The 24,887-nt window shown below is 43.4% G+C and overlaps 1 protein-coding gene across 2 annotated transcripts in view; it reads left to right on the plus strand.

Moving 5' to 3' along the window:
* The window catches only part of KIF13B (kinesin family member 13B), a 191,934-nt gene extending 180,889 nt beyond the window's left edge, over positions 1–11,045 (plus strand). Inside the window, exons 39-41 of one of the 2 annotated variants that reach the window (XM_054021923.1) lie at positions 586–1,633; positions 4,329–4,455; positions 4,506–11,045. In XM_054021923.1, coding sequence (XP_053877898.1) covers positions 586–1,633; positions 4,329–4,455; positions 4,506–4,614 — 1,284 coding nt within the window. In that variant the 3' untranslated portion in view covers positions 4,615–11,045. Of the gene's footprint in view, positions 1–585; positions 1,634–4,328 lie in introns of both variants that reach the window. The other variant, XM_054021922.1, reaches the window with a different exon arrangement.
* Positions 11,046–24,887: the final 13,842 nt, after the last annotated feature.

Here is a 24,887-nt window from a genome sequence, read left to right on the forward strand (position 1 = left end):
TAAAGACATCCTAATCTTTTAGAGTACATTTGCTGGCAAAAGATATTGATCCATCCTATATAGTAAACTGTACAGCCAAGAAATACATCACTAAAATGGGCTGTTAATCTCGGTGGTGCAGTTAATTTCATACTCGGAAAGTATGTGGTGGTGGCAGTATTGAGAGGGGAATGGCATTTGGAAACGGGGATATAAATGACAGTTTACTTAGAAATGCATGATTTATCAATCCTGAGTTAAGCCAAATAACTGTAAGAGACTTATAGATCATGGCTGTTTCACATTTCAAATAAATCCTGACGTTCAAAAGGCAAATGACCATTCCTGTGATATAAATAATTTTTCAGTAAATATTGGGGAACGTATTTCTTTTGCTGGACACTATTTTTTTATTAATGGAAGAAATGCACTGATAATCCCACCAGGTTTGTAAAGATGGCTATAAATCAACAAGCACCAGTCCAGCTCTGCAAATGTGCAGGGATTTGGATAAACCAGAGGTTTAGATAGTTTCAGAAGGCCATATGTCAGCATTATCAGCCCAGATGTTTTGAATACCATAACCCATACTTGTCATCTTTTCAGATTAACCAAGAAGGGGGGAAAGAACCATTTGAAATGGCCAGGCAAGCTACAGAGGCAGAAAAGAACCAAGAAAAGATGCCCAAAGTGCCTTCACAGCAGCACACCGCAGACATTCAGGCACAGGACTCCCAAGAGGGCCCTCCAAGTCCCCTGAGTGAAGCCTCAAGTGGTTACTTTTCTCACAGTGTTTCAACAGCGACTCTGTCTGAAGCGCTCACTGCATGGAATGAAGCAATTGTTCAGACAGGTGGCCAAACGTCTGCAGTGAGCAACATCTCCCCACCCACCCCAGCTGTTCAGGTAACTTCTGCTACTGACATTTCAATGCAGACAGAGTGCACTTCAGAGGGCTACCCTGCTGTTAAAAGAGATAATCAAGCTGCTTCTGACCTCAGCACTGCCCATGAGAGACCTAAGGACAGCAGCAACGTGAATGGTAATGAGCATCTAAAGTCCAAGTCCTTTGTCTCCCCTGTGACTCAGAGTGAAGAACGAGATGTTGCCTCTGTAGCCATTGATGCGAAAAGCTACGTTTCTACCTCCATCCCAAAGAAGGAGCTGCTGACCAAACCGCTAATGGCTTCAACAACTGGAGAGTCAGTGGGACAAGCTGCCAGGAAAAAGGACCACACAAAGCCCGCCTCTACTTCAGAATCGAGAGCTTCCAAACCACAGCTTCAGCCTGACCTCTTGTCCCAGCCGAGCGCTACAGCCTCTCCATTCAAAATCCAAAAAGTCAGGACATCTGAGCTCAAATCTTTTACATGCATGCTGGGGGGAGAGTCTGGGTGCTCTTCAAGCCCAGAGGAAGAGGAGAGAGAAAAGAACCGGGTGACTGCACAAGGGTTGAGCCATAATGGTGCGGAGACAGCTGATGAAAAACTGGAAGCGGCTTCTGATTCTGAAGATGCCAATGAAATCCCAGAATGGCTAAAAGAGGGAGAGTATGTCACTGTTGGCACAAATAAGACAGGCACAATTAGATATGTTGGCCCAACTGACTTTCAAGAGGGAACATGGGTTGGTGTGGAACTCGATTTGCCTTCAGGTAAGATATGCTCTGTGGCAGGTTGCAATGTGATAAATACTAAACAGCTTTGGATATCTATTCATAACAGGCAGATTACATATGACACCTGGGAGGACTCATGATCGGGGGAAATGTTTTAGGCTATGTAGATTAGATATTCAAGAAAAAAAAATCTCACCTTGATTACTGGAATCTCCCTCAGTCTGTCTCTCACTAACATGTGTCTGCCCAGAGTGCCCCTGCCAATGTAGACCGTCTCTGATCTCACCGCATAGCCCCCTCTCCTCAATAATTTATTGGTTTCTTGTGTCCTGATGAATCATTCAAACTGCTAATCCTCACCTTCCCCTGCAAAGCCCAATACTAACAATCTACAAGTATATAAATGTATAAACCTCAAGGAAAGAGGAATTTCCTAGGGAGGACCAGAGTGAGTGCAACAGGAGTCATGGAATGCAAAGGAGGAAAGGAAAATTTGGACTAAATAGAAGTTGAGATGTACATTAAACTGTTGGATAATCTCTCCCAAGCTGTTTAAAACTGGACCACAAAAGCACACAAGGTGTGTGTGTGTGTGTGTGTGTATATGTGTAAATATATATATAAAAAGCATGGAGTAATCATGCACCGAGCACCAGGGAATAGACTCGATCATTTAATGGGGGAAGAGGAGGGGTGTTCAATTTCCAATCTGAAAAGTGCCGATCAGTCAGGAGTAGCAACATCAGACCTCCAAAGATGCTGCTGGTGATGCAAGCTTCTCTGTGAAGAGGAAAAGATGCTGCTCCTGCTGGAGGCCTGTTAATATGTGTAGGTCTCAAGCAGTTCTCAGTGTGTTGAGGATATGGATATGGTGGCCCCAGCATGAGTGGTCTGAAAAAAATGAGATAAAGGTACAAGATAGGGGATTGGCGGGCAGAACATTCTATGCTAAGGCCCCAAACCTTTAGAATTTGCTTCCTCCTCAGCGCCATAACAGCCCAAGTTTATTAGCCTTCAAGGTGCACCTTTTTTCCTTTGCCCAAGAGGAGATGGATGTTGACTAGGGTGAGTGATGCTGATCTAGTCTATCTAGGTATTAAAAGGGGTCAATATTTTTTGTCATTGGGTTAACTTGATCTGGGAGAATTGACAACCATGTTTGTTTAATCTAATTTTTTAACATTTACTAAGGGCACCGCATGGGTGCTCTTTTTATAGATTGTAAACATACAAATGAACGTGTAGAATTGGTGTTACCAGTAAGCCACCTCCACCTCTGTCCTATTTGATCTCCCCTGGCAAATTTCACACTTTCATCTTTTGCCAGTCATGGGAATAGTGGACCCCTCACCATGCCTTTGTCCACGAAGAGTGGAGTATCTAGGTTCCAGAACTTTACCCTCCAAGTGGTTGCCTTGGTGCCTTTCTCCTATGAGACTAGACTGGGTGACGCTGCCCTCTCTCATCTCACAAGACACACAGCAGGTCTTTCAATAAAACAATGCTTATTAAAAAGAAGAGGATTCCAAATAAAGTATTTGTCTCAACATACCTGGATTTATGCTTGGTAAAAACTAAACAGATACAGTGTTCTCGGCTTAAGTTTTACAGAAAAGACACCCACAGCTTACATGTCCCAAAGAGCAATCTGTAGTTCTGACTTCTGTCAAAGGTCCAGCCCAACTGTCAGTTATAAGAGTCCATGTGCCCCCGTTTATAAGCCTCTTTTTTCCAGCTTCAATACCACATGCTAGGGAGTTAACTTGCTTCCCCTGCTCCCAATCAGTCTCTCATCTCCTTGAAGCTCTTGTACATTACTTCACACATGGCTGATGACTATCTGCCAGACTGTCAGGGGAAAAGATTGTTTTGATTGCCCTATCCCCTATATGTGGGGGAAATTTCATCTCATGTCTCCCATCTGTTGGAGTATAGTTTATTTCTAAAGTAAATTCACCTCTCTGTTATAAAATTTAATTTAAGAAATAGGAACAGAGTTCATATCTTGTCACAGTAAACTGTGGATTGAGCAGAATGCTGTATCCTCCACCTCATGGGATTTCAGCACCCACCGTACGTACCCACCAGTGGCCAAGTGATCTGGCACTAGAGTGCTTAGGATGAGGGGAAACTGTCAAGACACAAGGGTGAAGCATGTGCTATGTAAGGATGCTTCTGATGATCCATGATAGTTCTTGGCAAATGGAACCTCTTGGATAATAGTAATTGTCCAGGTTTCTGGAACAGAGCATTTTGGAGCTCCATTGCAATGCCCTGTGTAGTGGACAGATTGCAATGGAGAGGGTGGATATGGCACCGGCAATAATAAAATCAAATAGCCTGATGTTTAGAGGTGCTAAGGTATGGTACCTACAGCTTCCTTTGACTTCCGTCTATCACGGAGTCTGAAAATCAGGCCACAATAGATACGTTAGATGGTGGAGGGTAGAAAAAGGCTAATGGGCCCATTCAGTTCCATACTGATGATCTCCAGAAAATTGCCACCCGGCATTCATTTCTACCTGATTTCAGGAGTTTAGTGTGTTGGCTCATAACTCAGTTTTATTGGGTGTGCCATGGACTGAAGGTCAATTTATGGAATCCTTTCTGATCACTGCTATAATGACCTACAGATGACTCCAGTGATTCTCTAAAATGAGGGGTAGTCATAAGTAAATATGTGTACGAGGGCGAAATTCCTTTTGTAGCATCTTTCTTTTTCTTGTTAAAGGTAAGAATGATGGCTCCATTGGAGGAAGGCAGTACTTCAAATGCAACCCAGGCTATGGGCTCCTTGTGAAACCAAACAGAGTGGGAAAAGCCACCGGAGCAGCAAGGCGGCGGAGTGCTGGGCTTAAGTTGCAAGGGGGAGCTACTCCCGAGAACCGGAAGAGCAACAATTTCTCAGGGTCAGCCTCCAGCCTGACATCACTGACAGCCCTAGCCAAAATGGAAGGATCTGCTCTCCAACCCGAGAAGATCCAGAAGAACGCAGAGAACAGGAAATCTTGGGCTAACTGAACGAGGCTTACAGGCCCCACAAGCTGGTTCGAAAATAGCTTGTGAAGCTGTCACCGAAGTGGATGTGCTTGCAACGTTAAACCAACCTGGTAAACTTAGCTCTGGCAAACACTAAAGAAGGAGTTTTTCTCTACTTTTGATGCTGATATGTTATATCTTTGCCTTGTCATGGTGATGGATCTGTGTGTTTAGGCTCCTGACACAAATTGGGACACTTCATTGTGTGGCTTATTTCAAATAGTGAAGGTTGTGGGAGGGGGTTTAATGGTGCTGCTTTTAAGTCATTCACAGAATGAACTGCCAGATCAGTGATTCAAAGTATTGTATGAGTTTCCAGCAGCTGCGAAAAATTAACTGGAGCGATTTCCCAACCCACAACATCTATACTTCCTTAAACATGGTTGGCAGTTCTGTAAACATCAAAATACAGCATGCAAGGCTCCATCCTTTTGGAAAAGCTGTGTCTGTATCAGGCAATAATGAGAAATGGATACAGTTGTAAAGAAGAAAGAAGTTATATTGCGAAGGAAACAGAACAAAAATAATCAACTTGGTTACATGACCTGGAACCAGTGCCTATCTTGAATAATGTTCGTGTCTTTCTACTCTTATTGAAATCAATGGGATTCTACCCTATCAGTGGCTTTTGATCCCTGTTTTTTAAAGGCATATTCAAATTTAGTTAACCCACTAAATAGATTGTAGTTATTATTTTAACAGGACATAGAATCTGTTCACCTTCCTTTCTTCCCTGGACACAGGGGAATATTGCTCTCGTTGTTTCTTTAGTTTGTCTTCAGGATTTTTGCAAAGATATCAGCGTTCTCTAAAGTGCTACAGTATTTATAACAGCTTTTTCCAGTTCTGTCTGTACTGCCTGTTGGTGACGTACTCACAAAGAAAGATGTGGGCACCATGCACAACCTTCACTGGCATTTGCATTTTACCAGATTTCGTAAAGTGAAGGCTTGTTGTTCCCCTACTGAATGATCCAGTTGTATTTATTTTTATTTATTGTTTTAAAAAATATGAAATATTTGCGCTTCACAATCGCCCACTGCCTGCCATTGCACATAGGCGCTCTATTTAGCGTCATACTGAATAGCCTCCCTTTTGGAAAGGCTCCTGCCTAGCCAGCAAAACCCTCTTGAGATTGCTCCTAAAATCACTTTATTGGAACGGTTGCACATTCTTCCTCAAAACTAACATTTTTCTGGAGGGTGGGAGAACTGGGCTGGCTTTTGTTGTTTTTAAACTTGATTTTATCTTTGGTGACCTTCACTAGTTTTTAATTTCCTGTGGCATATATAGATATTTTCTAACAAATTACGTAAAGAAAAAAGTAAGACTTAATTGTACAGTATATACAGAGCTTCTTATACTTTGTTTAGTAAATAGTGAGGGACTAGAAATTTTGAGCAATAGATGTTTATAATCTATGTGAGGAACATTCAGGATGCTAAATTAATGGTTAAAACTTAATATGTATCCAGCCTCTCTCATGCTGCACAGATGTGTCTAAGTGCCTTAGCCATCTGGTTCAGGTATCCAAGGGAAACCTACATTGTCATCAAAGTAAACTTTAAAGGAGGTAGGGATGCTTAGTGCAGGAGATAATTATGCTGATTGACTGTAATTAATATCAATTTATGCAGAAGGAATAAAAATTAAAATAGAAACTAATCAGTAGTTGGAATAAAATTTGGAATGGGTCAGAATACAGCATTCTAAATGCTTCCAAGCATTAGTACATTCCTATCAGCATTGTATAGTTCTGCTCTTTTCTAAGTTTTTGTAAAGGAATTTAAATGTACAGGCAGATTTTTAAGATTTTCATAAATGTACAACTTTTTTTCTTCCCCTGCACAAAGCTGCAACACGGGTTGTCAGAGAGGGGTTTGCCACCCACTAGACTAGTGTTGGAAAGCTTTTTCTATTTCTCTCCTTTCAAGCCTGAAAACATGGGGAAATTAGCAACAAAGACTGGAGAAGCTAAATCCTGAATTTAATTTTAGGAATAACTGTTTTTCATAAACACGTGACCTGCAACAATAACATAATTTATTTTATTAATCAGTTTTATAATACTCTGCAATGAGAGAGTACACTCTAACCAATGTAACTTCTCATAATACTGCCTGGCATTATAAAACTCTCTAAAATCATTTTTTCCAAATGAGCTTCACTTTTATTCTTCCAATATGGGTACAGATGGCTGGCTACTGTGAAGCATCTTCTTGATTTAGCTTTTATTAATCTCATCATTTCATTTATTGAATTTGGGAAAATCCTGACTTGTCCTTTTTATTGGTCCCTTATTTGGAGCATACAGTGTTGTGAATGGTAGAGCCATGTTTTCTATTAACCCTCTATTAATTCCCTTTTCTCTTGCCCCATCATATATTACCAACACAGTCTGTCTCTGTGAAGATTTTATATGTTAAATGATTGATCTTCATAGATTTGATCCAGTGCTTTCACTAGTATTTGGGGACCAAGCAAAGGGAAGCTGGGTGAATATTTCATTATTTATTTTACCTAGTATGCATTCCTTTTTGGCCACGTTCACATTGTGATTCTGATTGTGTAAACACTTTAGCTTGTGAGTGACATTACTGAAGTGTTTGAAGGATCAAGATCTAGGGTAGAAACTCTGCCACCCACTAGAGCTTTGGCCTGGTAACCCTAACCTGTATGAACAGGATATTTTTCCTAATCGTGTTACAAAACTATGCTACAAAACATCAGTAGGGTTATACAATAGCAGAAATTGTGCTAGTACAGTGTGCTTTAAACATAGCTGTTGCTAGCATATATTCAGCCTACTTTGGACAAGGCCTTACACCAGTTTTAGGAATGCCCAGAGAGCTCTCCTCAGCAGTTCATCTTGAATAAGGAAGCTGTGTTTTAGTGACAGAACTCTCAGACTTCAGTAGATGGTTAGGATGGTCTGGCTCCATTGAAGTCAATAGTCTAACATCCATTGACTTCAGTGGACCCAGGATTTCACCCATTGATTTTTTTGTATATAGATAGATATAGATCTATCTTCACCACACTGATGTTTGAATTGTTCAATTCCACTCCAGTCCCTACCCCCCAAAAATTTAATCCAGCTGAACTTTTTCCTACCCAGATCATTTTCATCTTACAACTGCTGGTTAGAAGCTCTTTTAAAAAAAAAAAATCAAGGAGAGGATCTTACCAGAAGCTCTCAAACTCCATTATCCTCCTCCTGTTGACATTCCTCAAGCAGACTTTGTCCTAATGTTAGTTCCTAAATCTCATTATAGTTTTTTACTCAAAGGAGTTTGAGGTCAGTGCTCTGTCCACCCTCACGTTGGCCAAGCATACCCTAAAAAAATCATGAAAACAATAAAAAAAACCTTATTAAATTGTGCTGGAACAATTCGTAGTTGAGGCTGGTTGCATTAAATAACTTTATGCACATTTTTCGCAAGACTTTCATGCACTTTACACAGGAAAAAAGGTATGGCTCCTGCATTAAACATCTGTAGCAAATATTTGATGTAATGTCTCTGCTACATTTTTAAGTTTTCTTTTTAAGTTCAATAGGTCTGTTTTGAATGATTATGGGTTTCTAGAAATCATAAAGCATATTTAAGATTTCAGAGAGAATAGAAAATGTAATGGTCTAAATGTGTGGTAACCACTAGATAAATCTTTTTATTTGCACATGGTACAATGTTTTATGCGGTTGAAATGTGTTGTTTTTGTCCCAGTTCAGCCATAAGAATCCTTGTGTTTTTTAAAACAAAGCCAAGACTTTCTACTGTGTTATTTAGAAGATATCAGAGCTCAGCTGTCCCATGGTGTCTTGACCTTTTCCTTGTTGAAATATCACCTTCGGCTTCTTGAGCGCCTTGATTCACACTAATTGTAATACATGTTCTGTTAGTGGGAAAGTGAATGAAGATAAGTTTGTGTTCAGTAGTGTAGCCACAGAGTCCTTAAGAGCAGGTAGAATTTGTCAGTGACTCAGAACTAGGTTGAATCCCATTCTGTACCTGCTGCTCATCAGGAAACAAATGCACTCAGTTGCTGACTTTAAAATGTTCATCATCTTTTTCTTTTGTGTTCTGTATGAATCAAGAATCCAGCTTGGGTTATTACATATCAGACAGGCAAATTTATATGAAATTAAAACTTTCTGTGTGATGGGTTCATTGGGGGCTGGGAAAAGCTTCCATGGGATCTTGTGTTGCCATTACACTGGTACTGTTAGTTCTTTGCACAAAATATATATTTAAACAGTGCCTTATCTTTACGTCAGACTTTACCCAATCCAATGGAGGGGACTAGTTTTATACTAGCCTGAAGCATTTGTGTGTAGCTTTTCAGTAATTTAAAATGATAGTTTAAAGTAAATGTGTAGGTGATTCACACTATAGGATTCAAACGGCTTGATCAGCTGTGATTACAAACAACAAGTGTCTTGCTCCATTCTGTTTTTTCCTTATTCATCTTTTTGTTCTCTAAACTTCCGCTCCTACTACATGCATTTGGTTCTGCTGTCCACCTTGCTCAGACCCACACACCCCACCAAAGAAAACCTCAGATATCATTAATGACTGACTAAATACAAGCTGATTGGAGCCAGTGACACATATACAACTTCCTTCTGTGCTTTGGGGTGACTTTGACGCTAGCAGCTACCCACTCCTAATTTCTCACTTGTAGAGTCACTGAGTCTGATTCTAGCAGCTGCTACCTGTTCAGACCACAAAATCATTGAGAGGTTCTGATTTGAGTCTGGTGCTGGATCATCCAACACTCCATGCCAGTTGGGTCTCTGACATCACAGCCATGCACCAACTTCCACTGGTGCATAGCTGAGACCTCCTCTCTAAGGCCATGTCTATACTAGGAACACTTTGCCTGAATAAGTATACTGGTCTGCTGTCTTGGCAAAGTGCTCCTAGCGTGGACAAAGCTTATACCGGCAAAACTACACGTCTGCTCTCCCTGAGCAGAACAAGCTATACTAGCATGAGCACAGAATTGGCAGTGTAACTGCATTTATACTAAGGGCTTTTGCCCCCACAGCTATGTTGATCGAGGGTCAACATAACTAGACTTCTGCTATTGTAGCCGTCACCTAAGAGTACTCCCTGCACCCATCATGTTAAACAGATGAAGAAAATATACTGGGGTAAACTGGATCGCTGAGACAGGTAAGGGGGAGAGGGAGTTGAAGCACCTGTGGGAAGTGAAAAGAGATTGGGATGTTGGAGGAGGTGTGTTAAGTGTAAGGGTATGTCTACTCTACCTGCCAGATCGGCGGGCAGCGATCGATCCAGCGGGGGTTGATTTATCGCGTCTAGTCTAGACGCGGTAAATCGACCCCCAAGCACTCTCCTATTGACTCCTGTACTCCACCACCGCGAGTGGTGCAGGCAGAGTCGACGGGGGAGTGGCAGCAGTCAACTCACCAAGGTGAAAACACCACGGTGAGTAGATCTAAGTACGTCGACTTCAGCTACATTATTCGCTTAACTTAGATCTATTCTTTCTCTCGCCTCCCCTCCCCCAGTGTAGACTAAGCCTAAGCCACTCACTTCCTTGCCTCCTTCCCCCACAAGTGCCAAGCTGCTCTTTCAGCCTCTAGGCCTTGTGACTAAAGTTGCTGTCAACTCCCATCCTATTCTGGCTTAAGACTCCATTAGTACCTGTTTAAATATTCCAAATCTAGCTCTTATAATGAAGTGGATGAAAGTGGCTGTTGGGCCACAAACTGCTGAAAGGGCAGGGATGGAGAGGGCTCCCCATGACTAGGGGAAACCTGGAAAAAATACTATAAATATCCAAATAGTAGGGAAAGTTCATTTTACAGCCACTTCCCCACTATTTTCTCTCATCCTTTGATTGGTGGCATTTTTTTTTCCTTAATAGAATACATTGTATGACACCCCTTCCCACTGCTGACTTTTAAGGAGTTAACACATGCATCTTACTCTCAGCAATAACGGTTAGGTTATGAATTAGTTGGCTACTGCTACACTTCAAGGGTGGCTGACGACCTTCTGCCTTCAGTAGGGTTTCAGTCCTGTCCTTCCAACACACTCAAGGCATGTGCCAGTAGCTGACTAATGTAAACCATGGTGTGGCTTGTTACAGTCAAAGTACCTTTTGCTTTATCATCAACACTAACCTTTGAAATGTCTTGGGAGAGCCTTTTGAAATTTGTCTTTGTTGATTTTTGTAAATGCAGTGTGTCTGTATATAAAGAGTGGCTATTTAGACTGTGGATTAAGTGTTGATCGATATACTTTAAATGAGCTGAAATCCAAAGATACTTTGTAATGAACTGTAAAGTTTTTAATTGTGTTGTATAATACTAAATGACTGTAATGTTGTATCACACATGCAATGCGACCTGCAGTATCTAAATAAACACCTCTAGAGCTGAGAAGTCTCTGCTGTTTTTTTGGAAGCACCATCAAAGAGTTTGAAAGCCACAAATCTAGAATTTATTTAGCTATTTAGATTTATACACATCAATTAAAAAGGAGAATACCTATTCCTTCCTCTAGGTGCATCTTTGAACTTCTTATCGCTACATATTTTAGAATTGCCAAGATATCAGCTATTTTCAGACCACCTTATAAATGTTAAACCTGGCAAAACCTAATGAGAGTATAAGGTCCATTTTACAGATGGGAAAACTGAGAGACCGAAAGCCTGATTCTGCAAAGCTGATGTTTTAAGTGCTTTCCTGAATTGGGCCATTAAGTGACCTACGTAAGTTAACAGATCAAGTGAATGAACAAAGATGAGACGCACTGTCAAAATGTCAGCTCTCACCCATGATGCCAGCCTCCATCACCACTTGTTAAATTTTCAAACAACCACCTTCGTGCTTGGGAGAACTCCCAATAAACATTCACAAAGCTACTGCTTTGTCCTTCTTCAGTTCCTACCTTAAAACTCTCCTTTGCCATGATGCCTACAAAAAGCTTGACAGACGTTAAGCTGCTGGTGTGCTGATAGATCACTGCCTATCATGCTCACCAGTAATGTTTCCTTGTACTCCCCTGTCTCTGTCCATCTACTGTCTTATGCTTAGATTGTGAACTCTTTGGAGCAGGAACTGTCTTTGTTCTGTGTTTGTAGACAATGGTGTCCTGGCCCATGAGTAGGGCTCTTAGGTGCTATTGCAATACAAATAATGGAACTCAGAAATTATCACTCCAAGTCCCCTGGATTTAACCCCTAGACACGGGGCTTAATCCACGAAGAGATTTAGGCACCTAACTGCCACTTTAGATGCTTAAATGCAACATTTTTTAAGGCCCGGCTTGACAAAGCCCTGGCTGGGATGATTTAGCTGGGAATTGGTCCTGCTTTGAGCAGGGGGTTGGACTAGATGACCTCTTGAGGTCCCTTCCAACTCTGATATTCTATGATTCTATGATTTAGGCACTACTGAGATCCTCAAAAAACCCACTCAGCCACTGCCTAACCTGGTAGGCAACTAAAATCCCAAGCCACCTAAGTGTGGGTGGACATGTGCAAAAAGTGCCTACGTCTTGATGCTGCTAAACTACATGTTTAGCTTGCCTAATCATGGCAGGATTCTCAAATTAGGCATCCCTTGCCTATCCCACCTATGGGCCCCAGCAGGAGCAGGCCGTGTACAAAAGACAGCTGGGGGCAATCAGATCGGAATTATTGGGCGTGGGGGGGAATCAGACTATCCCAGGGCTGAGGGGTTAGGGCCTCACTTGGGAGATGGGAGACCCGGGTTCAAGTCCCTGCTCCAAATCAGGCAGAGGGGGGATTTGAAAACAGGTCTCCTAAGTTCATAGATTCCAAAGCCAAAAGGGACCCCAGTGATTATCCAGTCTGACCTCCTGTATGGCACGGGCCATGTTGCCATAACTGCTGGGATATTGGCTATAATGGGGTGGGCATCTCTGCTTTTTCTTGAGAAAGGGCTGACCTGGTTTAGGCGCCTAACTCCGAGAGAGTTCATGGCTGAGAATCCCAAGGAGCGACAGGCACCTCCCTCTGGCCCAGAGTTGTTAGCCGCACCCCTCTCCTCCACATTTCTTACTGGCTAGGCCAGTAGCTCTCAACCAGGGGGTACACAGAGGTCTTCCAGGGGGTACATCAAGTCATTAGATATTTGCCTGGTTTTACAACCGGCTACATAAAGAGCACTAGCGAAGTCAGTACAAACTAAAATTTCACACAGCCACTGACTTGCTTATACTGCTCTATATACTCTACACCGAAGTGAAAGGACAATACTTTTATTCCAATTGATTTATTTTATAATTACATGGTAACAATTAAAAAGTCCGCAATTTTTCAGTAACCGTGTACTGTGGCATTTGTGTTGGATTTTTGTCTGATGTTGGAAGCAAGTCGTTTTTAAGTGAGATGAAACTTGGGGGTACGCAAGACAAATCAGGCTCCTGAAAGAGGTACAGTCGTCTGGAATGGTTGAGAGCCACTGCGTTAAGCAGCTCCCTACACAGCATGCTGGCTTCTGTGAATCCCATTCTTGCATGCCTGTCTTTCCCTGTACATTGTATAGGGAGCCTGGACAACGAACTCAGCGTTGTGTATTCCACTGGGCGGTAGGGTGCCTAAAGGTTACATATGGCAATGATTAAATGTATCCTCTCCCAAAGGGGCTGGGTGCATTTGGAAATATCTCCTAGTTCACAGCTGAAATCGTCTGCCATTAAGTGCCTTTTAACAGAAAACTAAAGAGAATAAATAAGAAAATTGTTTCAGAATTTTTGGAGACTGTTCAGGTTGCGTCGGGCGTCACCTCTGGGTTAAATGGCAGAGATGTCCTCAAACCAAGCCGTTAAATAAAACCAGTCTGTGCTGCTTACACACCCTAACACTAACGAGCTTATTAGGAGGGATGTTTGAATCTGAAAATACAGAACTGCAGAAATGCTAGGGTGCCTCAGAGTAATGGAAGTCACAGCAAAGAATAAGGAGTGATGATCCTATTTCACTCGGTGGACCACCGAAGCAATGAGCAATTCCAATCTTGGAGGCTAAAATTACCCCTGTTCTGTACAGAGTGTTCTACTCGGAAATGGAGTCCAGGCAAACAGACAAGACAGCTGGGATGTTAAGGTGCAGGACTGTTTCCCTGCTCCCAGAATAAAAACTTCATATAACTTTTTGGGGTGAGGGGGTGCCTTTCTCCCTGCTTTGTATCTGAACCTTTTACATTATCCTTGATCATCTGACTATTTGGAAATGAATACCTCTGTGAGGTGAGTGCTTGCTTTCTTTGCTGCTATTTGGTCTGACCTTGTGCAAGATTTGTTACTAATCTGTCTTTGTATTTGCCTGACTGGTGTGTGAGAGGGAAGGAGAAGGGGGGGGTCAGTTTGTTTTATATTTGGGTTTTATTATAGAGAATGTAAACGATTTTCAATAGACATCTTTTATAGCTGGATCAATTGAATTATTTTAATTGACGTAAAAGCACATTTAAAACTGAGAAGGACGTTTTTCACAAACTTTATATTTTGCGGCTACCGAGGAGCCCCAGTCATGAACCAGAATCACATTGTGCTAGGCACTGTACAGACAAAGGGAGGGGGAAAAAAAAAAAAAAAGATGGGCCTGCCTGGAAGAGCTTCCAAGCTATAATCAGAATAATTTGATCTAACTATTCTCTGCATTTCACATATGGGGCCACTAAGGCACAGAAGTGAAGAGACTTGTCCCAACTCATGCAGCAAGTCTGTAGCAGAGGGCGCATCTGTCCGGTCTTGTGCTTTATCCACACTCCCTTCCTGTTACCTTACCAGTGGAATTCACCGTCACAAGATACTGCTGAGATACAACACAGCAGGTTTTGAAAAATAATTAGACGTTTACATGAGTAAATCCATAGTGTAACTACAGGTACTTTTCATCCAGTTAGATGTATACAGAGAACAAAGAGGTGCCTCTCCAAGGCTTTAGACACAAAACCAAATCAAATTAGACTTCCTGCAGAACATCACATTCTTCTCCCCTCCCCAAATCTGGTTCTTCTCAAAGGCCATCTGTGAAGCAGCCTGTGTAAATGGATGCGTCTTGCAGCGTACTCTGGAGGTCAGTAGGCTCAATCGATTTTGGATTAGAGGGGTAGCCTATTCCAGAGCTATGAGCCCCTCACAGACAACACTACCCCCAGCCCTCTTCCTTGTCAATCGTGGGGATTCAGCCTGAGTGCCTCTGTGGCAGCAGAGTGGCAATCTTGCAAGTAGCCTGGTTTCAAGTTCATTGTGGCTTTATAGGTTAAAACTAGCACTTTAAATTCACTCCAGAAACCAATAGGTAGCAAGCACAGTAGCTTATGTTTCATAGACTAGAATCTCAGGGTTGGAAGGGACCTCAGGAGGTATCTAGTCCAACCCGCTGCTCAAAGCAGGACCAATCCCTAAGTAAATCCCCCAATAGTCCCCCTCGAGGATTGAGCGCTCAACCCTGACTTTAAGCAGGCCAATGCTCAAACCACAGAGCTATCCCTCCCCCCCTAGTTTATAGCTAGGGCTGCACATTAGGTCAATGTGAAGCATTTTGCAATAACCAAGTCCTTAGGTGACAAAGACATGAATCACAAAAGTAAGCTCCCTACAGCTACAAGAAAAGGTCACAATTTCCTGCCCAGGCACAGAGGGTGAATAGCTTTCCTGGACACTGCGGCTATATGATCATGCAACAGCAGTTAGGGATCCAACACACCTCGCTCAGCGAGGGAATTTTAAGCCTTGCTTCCCCCAGCCTACCAGGCTCAACTGGATTTTACAAAGATTGAGCTCCAGCCAGTTATTCATCCATGCCCCAGTCTCCTTCAAACACTGGGTATTACATGGGCCACAGCAGTGGCTGGATCCAAAGTGCTAGCCACTCCTATCTTCTCACTAGCTCTCCTAGCAGCCCTACAGGTACAAATTAATATGGGATTTCAATCCTAAAGTTTTAGCACATAAATCGGGCCAGGAATAGTTTTATTTTACAGTAATGTTAATGCACAATTGTCTGTTTAAACCCCTCTGTTCTGGTGGACTAGGACAGTGTTTGTCTTTTGAGGTGTGACCTCCTGTTTTGAGTGCAACCTACTGCAAACCCTGAGCTGCACCAGAGTTTTAAGAACTGAGTGAAGGTGCCCATGAGTCACGATGAATCTTAATGGAGGCTCCTTTATATTCATAAAGAGCTGTTTGCAGACCTAAGCACTGCCAAATAATGACACACATTTGGCAGCCTGGATGTGGCCTACTTTGAACGAATTGGGAATCTTATATTGTAGAATTGATCCATCTCCATGGCAGAAAACTTCCCCCACCCCCCAGACAGCTGCTGCCTTGCAAGTCAATGAGCTCCATTTAGAGAAAGCATCAAATGTGTCTGCTGAGCAACTGCAAATCTGATTTGAGTCTCAAAGGAATTAAGCCCTTGACAGAGCTGCACGTTTGCTCAGTGGTGGCACCTGTTTTGCTGGTGTTGGGTGACAGTGACCAGAGCAAGCACTAGTGCAAACATCTCACCTCTCTTTGTGCTCGGTCAGAAATGGCCAAGGGGTGTTAGCTGTGCCTCGTGAAGGTGGATTTGAACATCAAAGGCCGGTACTGGAGTGACCAGTTGTTCATTACTCAGCAGTTTTAAGTGAGATGTTTAATAGCTATCTGTATCGAAAGAAATAAGCTAGATCAGTGATTCTCAACCTTTTCAGGTTGGTGACTCCATATTCAAAGTCACAAATCTTACATGTTTTATTCTGACGTTAATAATAAACATAGAGGATAAAGATTATCCTGTACTTAATACCAGGGCTGGCTCTAGGCACCAGCAAAACAAGCTGGTGCTTGGGGTGGCACATTTTTAGGGGCGGCATGGCCGGCGCCAGAATGCCACCCCTGCCGCCCCTAAAAATGTGCCCCGGCCCCCTAGCCCACCTCCGCTGCTCGCCCTCCCTCCCAGGCTCTCAAACCTGGGAGGGAAGGGGAGATCCCGAGCGGCCGCGGCGCGCGAAACAGCTGATTCGTGCGCCGCTGCTCCCCCTCCCTCCCACGTTTTGAGAGCCTGGGAGGGAGGGGGAGACTCTGAGTGGCCGCGGCGTGCGCGCAGCTTCTCCCCCTCCCTCCTAGGCTTGAGAGCCTCGGGGGAGGAGGCAGGGCTGGGGATTTGGGGAAGGGGCTGGGGGTGGGGTCAGAAAAATCGGGGGGAAGGAGGGGCGGCCAAAATTGTTTCTGCTTGGGGCGGCAAAAATCCTAGAGCCGGCCCTGCTTAATACAGCTGCAGTTACCACCTTTGACCTCACAAACTTGGAAGGTTTTGGTCTCCCTGCCGTTATCCTGAACATTTGGCTTTAGAATTGTGTATATATAAAAAAAAAGTCAATGCTCCTGTTTACTTTCTGTCACCCTAGGGGTTATGACCCATCAGTTGAGCAACACAGACCTAAATTAAGCTGGACCTAGTCCCAGCTCACTTCTGTGTAGCAATTGTTACAGTGATTCTATTAGAGTGAACAACCTGCAACACTACCACTGATTCCAACGGCAAACTTTTGGTACGGAGGCTTGATCCTCCGCAGTCCCATCCCCCGCAAAAATATCTCCCCTGGACCTCAGCGACTTCGCAGCCTGGGTCTGCAAACAATGCAGGCACGAGCTCTAATAATGTCTTCATTACAACCGAGACTTTGCAACAAACCCATTTTACCTAATGAAAACTATCAGAGGGGTAGCCGTGTTAGTCCGAATCTGTAAAAAGCAACAGAGGGTCCTGTGGCACCTTTGAGACTAACAAGTATTGGGAGCATAAGCTTTCGTGGGTAAGAACCTCACTTCTTCAGATGCAAGAAGAAGTTGCATCTGAAGAAGTGAGGTTCTTACCCACGAAAGCTTATGCTCCCAATACTTCTGTTAGTCTCAAAGGTGCCACAGGACCCTCTGTTGCTTTTTAATGAAAACTAGTTACCCTTGCTGAAGTCGGTTTGCAGGCAGGGTCCACAGAAAACGCTTGAATTGCTGGTGCTGCCTCTGGAATGGTGGGTGACACCTTGTTTAGACCAAGGCAAGGTTAGACTCCAAGTGGATATATTCACTATTGACTCTGCAGTGAGAGGGTAGCATAAGTCTGGTCCTCGGCTCTTAGCCTGGTTTCCCTCTATTTTCAGCCACCAGAGCAATTCTTCATCATCAAGCTTTGGCCAGAGGCCTCTCTCTCTGCTATTGCTCAGACTGAGGGCTTATCTACACTTACAGGAGTTGTAGCTACGGTGCTGCAAATACGCCGCCATGCCCCTATAGGACAGAGGCATCCTACAGCAATGGAAGGAGAAACACGGTAGGAAAACCAGCTCCGCACGCAACAGCAGTTAGGTTGATGGAAGCATTTGTTTGTCAGCCAAGCTGTGTCTACAGCCGGGGATAGGTCAGTGTAGCTACAGCCTGGGGCTGAGCCTGGATTTCTCATAAGCTGTGTGCCACGGCTAGGGTGGCCTAAATGCTAAGTATAGACCAGGCCATGACGATTCTCTCGCCATTATAATCTGCAATCACCAATAATGCTTCCTCTTTACCTCTCCACGGCCTTCGGTGACCAATTTCCACCCCCTTCCCCAGAACATACATGCCGCTTGATGGGGCGGGGTGACGAACCCAGTTAGAAATGGAAGCTTTTAATGAACCACGCGAGAGGTTGAACTCCTAAGTCAAGGCAGTAAGTTGGCGGGAAACCTGTCGCTGAGGTGGGGGGGTGGGACAGAGACTTACACCGAGAGCCAAATCAATTAAGCCACTGGGCAGCAATTCTGCCCCCATGTGTGGGGGGGAGGTGTGTGAAGTCACCGCTGTCCTCTGGGGCGGCGCCAAGCAGCCACGCCTGTTAAACACCAACACCGGCTCGCCCAGCACCTCCACGCCCAGCGGGCTGCGAGCACGGAGGCCCAAGGGCCTGCAGCTGCGGTTTGTTGGCGTGACACAAAGAGTAGCTCGGGGCTGGAGTAAGGCAGGCAAGGTGCCAAGGTATAGCCCACATGGTGGGACTTGCCCTATGATCGCAATCCCCCCGGGGCAGGGGTGACTGGAGCCAGGGCCACCACAAGCCATTTTCTGATCTGGGTGGGAGAGGCCCACTGCCCCGCCCTTGGTGCCAGCTGGCGGGAGACTTCAGCCCCTGCCCCCCCCCCCTACACCTGCCATAGCAGAGCCACATTGGGGTGGGTTTGCAGCAACCGAACCCACACACACTGTCCGGTGGCAGGAGTTCCCACAGCAGGAGGGTTCAGCATTGAGTGTGACTGGAGCGGGTCCCACTGCTCAAAGTGAGGGTCGCTGGCTGCTGCAGCCCTTTGCTTAACACTGTAAAATACACCTTCCCCCCCCCAGCACATCCCTGAGTGTAAAAACTGATCTTTCTGTAAATGAAAGCAGAGCAGCTACTGTCATTGTGTGACTGCAATCGCTGTGCCTGTAGGCACAGTGTGGCTATGGTTTAATCTGGCCTTCCATGGGTAGGTACTATAGCCATCCCTGGCAGATGATTGCCAGCCTCCCATTTTAAATCCCACAAAAACCAATCAAGGGCATTTTATTTCTGGCTGCTGGGGGCCATAGCAGACAGCAGAGGTGGTCTACTACCATGCAGTTTGGGCTGCAGGTTAGTTACTACCCACATCACACACACAAAGCATTTTTCCTGGGTTTATGCAAAACTGGACCTTTATGGGAAAGTTTACACAGAAAAACAAACGTTCTAGGCAGCGAAAGGTCTTGAACATATATTTTCCATTTTCACTTGTCAACAGTTTCTCTTGCAACAGTGTTTAATGTTGCAGAATGCCTCATTGTGTTTTGGGTTTTAAGCAGCACACATTATGCCTGCAGCTTTCCCCAACCCTTCCGAAAGCCATTTAGCAAAGGAGATGTTTATTAGCAGCGGCTTGCAATCAGTACCCGAAGAGTGCGGCTTGTTTTAACAGCCTCTTTGCTTTAATGTTGTCTCCTCTGAAAAAAATCTTCTCCCACAATCCAAGATTCGTTTGAAGTGCATCGACTTTGTTCCCAGGCGCTTTTCCTTGAGGTGATTCTATCGCTTCCTTGTACGATAACCAGGCTTGATGTTATGCGCTGCAGCCAAAGCAATTCTTAAAAGCCATTGAACACGTGAGCCATAAAAAACAACTTTTTCTCCCATCTTTCCTGGAAAGCACACGCGCTCTCCCTCCTGGACTTAACTTTTATTACAGAGCCATCCCTTGAACTGTTTGAATTGTGTCCCTTTGACCAATTATTGCAACAGGTGAGTAGCGACAGCAGCAGCACCACAAACGTCGAGCTAGAGCCCAGAACAGAAGGATGGTTTTGTAGGCAAGCCACTGGCCTGAGGAATCTGGATTCAGTTCCTTGTTCTACCACTAAGCTCCTTGTGTGATGCTGGGCAAGTTGCTCAGGGCCAGTTTCCAGGGCTCAGCACATGCCATTGGGACTTAGGGTGACCAGACAGCAAGTGTGAAAAATCGGGACAGGGGGTGGGGAGTAATAGGAGCCCATATTAAAAAAAAAAAGCCCCAAATATCAGGACTGTCCCTATAAAATCGGGACATCTGGTCACCCTATTGGGACTAGATTTTCCAGAGGTGCTCAACTCCCGTGAAAAACACATGATTAATGGTCAGACTGACCACAGAGCTCATGGGGACAGTTACAGCCAGTGCTCCAAAAGAGCACAGCAGGCTGGGTGCTGACCTGTTTTGAAAATCTGAACCTGTTGTGGGCGTTAAGCCCTTCTGAAAATTCCAGCATTAACCGTTATCTCAGTTCCCCATCTTTAAAGTGGAGACTATTAATACCAATACCTCCATTTGCCCAGTCTGTTTAATCTACTGAGCAGGGATTGTCTCATTATATATATATATATATATATATATATATATATATATATATATATATATATAAAAACACAATGCCTAACACAAAGGTTTCAACCTCAGATGCGGTCTCTAGAAACCGCTATAACAAGAGTAAACACTTGATTCCTATTTTTATTAATAGTATGTCCACTTAAACATCCATGGAACAGAGACTGAGCCCCTCTGTACTCCCATGAGACTTAAGTATTGTTTCTCCTTGCTTTGACATAATACTGCTGTGAGATGCTATCCCAGCAACTGAAGCCATGTTGCCACATATGTAGCATTTTTACTCATGTTGTAGGGAAAAGCTACTTGTAAAGGTACTAAATTAGTTAAGAGAGGGGTTCAACCTGCACACACAAGGGGTGACTTGGTTTTTGTTCTGTTTTTTAGCTTTTTTTAAAAAAATCAAAAATGAAACAAATTAATTCTTATTACTTTAATGTATCTAAGTTCAAATATACCAGGATTAAAAGGATAGTGCTGTTGGGCTCTTGAATATGGAAGATCCAATTTTCTAAGTGCCTGCTTTACAAACGCCACCTGGGATCTGCAAACCGAGCAGGGTTCTAAAGACAGGCTATAACCAGAACTTTGCTGGCTAGTCTGTTGTCGATTCATAGGGCAGAATAGGATCTACTGAGCTCTTCCATACCTGCATGGTGAATACAGAGCGATGCCGTGTAAAAACACTTTTGGGTCAGGTAGATATGAAGAACATGGCACAATTTTTACATCGTTTCTCTTAGTGGGCTCTCACTTAAAGGCTGCTGTTGAGGGTAGGTATTGATTAAATGAGTATTAAACCCAGAAAACATTTCAGCTTAAAAACAACATTATTTAATGAACAGACAATGACTGTTTTGCTCACTTTAACTAATAAGTGCAAAGAGCAAGTGGTTACAAAGGGCCACTCTCCCATGGTAGCTGCCTGGCAATGGCAAATGTAAGGTGCCAATCATGGCTGTTGTTCTGGAGAGCGTTGCTGGATGCCAGCAAGCGCATCTCTCATCTACGGGCAAGCACAGACCGTGCTGAAGCTGGTGGGCATGCTAGCCACAGCTCATTCAGGGTAAGCAGAAGAAACAATTCAGTTCCTTTACAGAGTAGGATCGCTGAAATGCTAGAAGCCACTGCTCAAGACACTTGACCACGTGGGAAAGACCTGAGCAAGAACTCACACAGAGTAAAAGGGTTCAGAGTGGCAGCCGTGTTAGTCTGTATTAGCAAAAAGAACGAAGAGTACTTGTGCTACCTTAGAGACTAACAAATTTATTTGAGCATAAGCTTTCGTGGGCTACAGCCCACTTCTTCAGATGCATGCAATGGAAAATACAGTAGGAAGTTTTTATTATATATATATATATATATACACATACACATACATATACACACACACACACACACAGAGAACCTGAAAAAATGGGCAAAAAGAAGAACAGGAGTACTTGTGGCACCTTAGAGACTAACAAATTTATTAGAGCATAAGCTTTCGTGGACTACAGCCCACTTCTTCGGATGCCACTCTAATGAGACTAATCGATTAAGGTGGGCTATTATCAGCAGGAAAAAAAACACTTTTTTTAGTGATAATCAGGATGGCCCATTTTCAACAGTTGAGAAGAAGGTGTGAGTAACAATAGGGGGAAAATTAGCATGGGGAAATAGTTTTTAGTTGTGTGTAATGACCCATCCACTCCCAGTCTTTATTCAAGCCTAATTTAATGGTGTCCAGTTTGCAAATTAATTCCAGTTCTGCAGTTTCTCGTTGAAGTCTGTTTTTTATTTTTGTTGTTGTTGAATAATTGCAACTGTTAGGTCTACAAAAACAACAAGGAGTCTGGTGGCACCTTAAAGAGTAACAGATTTATTTGGGCATAAGCTTTCGTGAGTAAAAACCTCACTTCTTCGGATGCATAACTGTTAGGTCTGTAATTGAGGGACCAGGGAGGCTGAAATGTTCTCCGACTGGTTTTTGAATGTTATAATTCTTGACGTCTGATTTGTGTCCATTTAAAAGGGGTTTCCCTGGGCATTGAAAAGGCCATGGGCTGGGTGTTGATTGATTGAATTGCAGCCACGTGCCTGTGTCAAAACACAAACTAATCAGAGATCCAGAGCATGGTAGCATGGCCTTCAGAGGGAACGGCGTTGTTGGGGCACAGGACTGGCTGGAAAGCAGGCTTGGATTTCTGAACAACAAAGCTGCCATCCTGTTTCTACAGTGTTAGGGAACCAGGACTTCATGTACATTCTTTGTAAATAAACAGGACTGCACCACAGAAATACCTGCCTCATAGCATCTATTTCTTCTCCTAAAAGAAACAATCCGGCAAGGCCTTGAATTTCAGCTAACCCCTCAGGTGTCACCAAAGACAGGAGGTGGCTGCGTTGTGCATATTGCCTTTTCATTACTTCGGTGCAAGAGCATTCTTCTCTGCCGCTCCCGCCATCTCAAACAGCTGCTTGATTTTCCACCCTCCTATGGTTGTTAACTCGGTCTTTTCCGTATCTGAGAAGCACAAGGCCAGACAGTTTGCATGAAACAGTTTCTATCGTTATTACTGCTAGGAAAAACAAATAGTTGTAAAGAAAGCTTTTATAGAATCATAGAACTGCAGGACTGGAAGGGACCTCAAGAGGTAATCTAGTCCTTCCCCCACGCTGAGGCTGGACCAAGTAACCCTAGCACATCCTGACAGGTGTTTGTCTAACCTGTTCTTAAAAACCTCTAGTGACGGGGATTCTACAACCTCCTTTGGAAGTCTATTCCAGGGCTTCACTGTCCTTATCATTGGAAAGTTTTCCTTAATATCTAACTTAACTCTCAGCTTGTTGCAGATGAAGCCCATTACCCCTTGTCCTACCATCAGTGGCCAGGGAGAACAACTGATCACCACCCTCTTTATAACTGCCCTTAACATATTGAATACTGTTGTTACCAGATCCCCTTCAACCTTCTTTTCTCAAGACTAAATTAGGGTGACCAGATGTCCCGATTTTATAGGTACAGTCCTGATTTTTGGATCTTATATAGGCTCCTATTACCCCCCACCCCGTGTCCTGATTTTTCACACTTGCTGTCTGGTCACCCTAGACTAAACATACCCAGTTTTTTTTTTTTTAATCTTTACTCATAGGTCAGTCGAGCTTTTCATTTTCCTTGTATCATGTTTGTTGCCCTCATCTAGACTCTCTCGTTTGTCCATATCCATATAAGGACACTCCCGTTAATACACCCCAGAATATTAGCTTTTTTCACAACTGTATTGCATTGTTTACTTGTATTCAATTTTTGATCCACTAGACCACCTATATCCTTTTCAGCAGTACGACCGCCTAGCCAGTTATTCCCCCTTTTGTAGTTGTGCATTTGATTTTTCCTTCCTAAGTGAAGAACTTTGCACTTGTCCTGACTGAGTTTCATCTTGTTGCTTTCAGACCCATTCTCGAATTTCTCAAGGTCATTTTTAATTGTATTCCTGTCCTCCTAAGTGTTAGCAACCCCTTCCAGCTTGGTGTCACCTGCAAATTTTATAAGCATCCTCTCCACTCCATAATCCAAGTCATTTCCAAAATACTGACCAGTACCAGACCCAGGCCAGACCTATGTAGCACCCCTCTAGATATGATCTCCCAGTTTGACAGGGAACCATTTATACCTACTCTTTGAGTACGGTCTTTCAACCAGTTGTGCAGTCACTGTATAGTAATTGAATCTAGACCACATTTTCCTAGTTTGCTTATGGGAATATCATGAGGGACTGTGTCAAAAGCCTTCCTAAAATCAAGATATATCACATCTACAGCTTCTCACCCATCCACTAGGCCATTAAGTTTGTCAAAGAATTAATTTAGGTTGGTTTGGCATGATCTGTTATTGACAAATCCACGTTGGCTACTATTTATAACCCTATTACAATCTAGGGGCTTACAAATTGACTAATAATTTGTTTGAGTGTTTTTCCAGATACCAAAGTTAGGATGACTGGTCTATAATTTCCCAGAGTACTCTTTGTTTCCCTGTTTAAAGACTGGAGAAAGGCTAACATAGCACCTATCATCCTGGACCACACATGTCCTCCATGAATTCTCAAACATAATCGCTAACAGTTCCAAGTGTTTCAGCTAGTTCCTTGAGTACCCTAGTGTGAATTTCATCAGGCCCTGGGGAACTGAATACATCTAACGTATCTAAATATTCTTTAACCTGTTCTCTCCCTATTTTGCCTTGTGTTCCTTACACCTTGTTGTTAATATTGTGTCAAGCATCTGATCATAATGAACCTTTTTAGTGAAGACTGAAGCAAATGAGGCATTACATTAAAGAACGTATGTTTCAGTTGTGTTCAGAGCGTC

Source organism: Malaclemys terrapin, chromosome 3, assembly GCF_027887155.1.
Source record: "Malaclemys terrapin pileata isolate rMalTer1 chromosome 3, rMalTer1.hap1, whole genome shotgun sequence".
NCBI lineage: Eukaryota > Metazoa > Chordata > Testudines > Emydidae > Malaclemys > Malaclemys terrapin.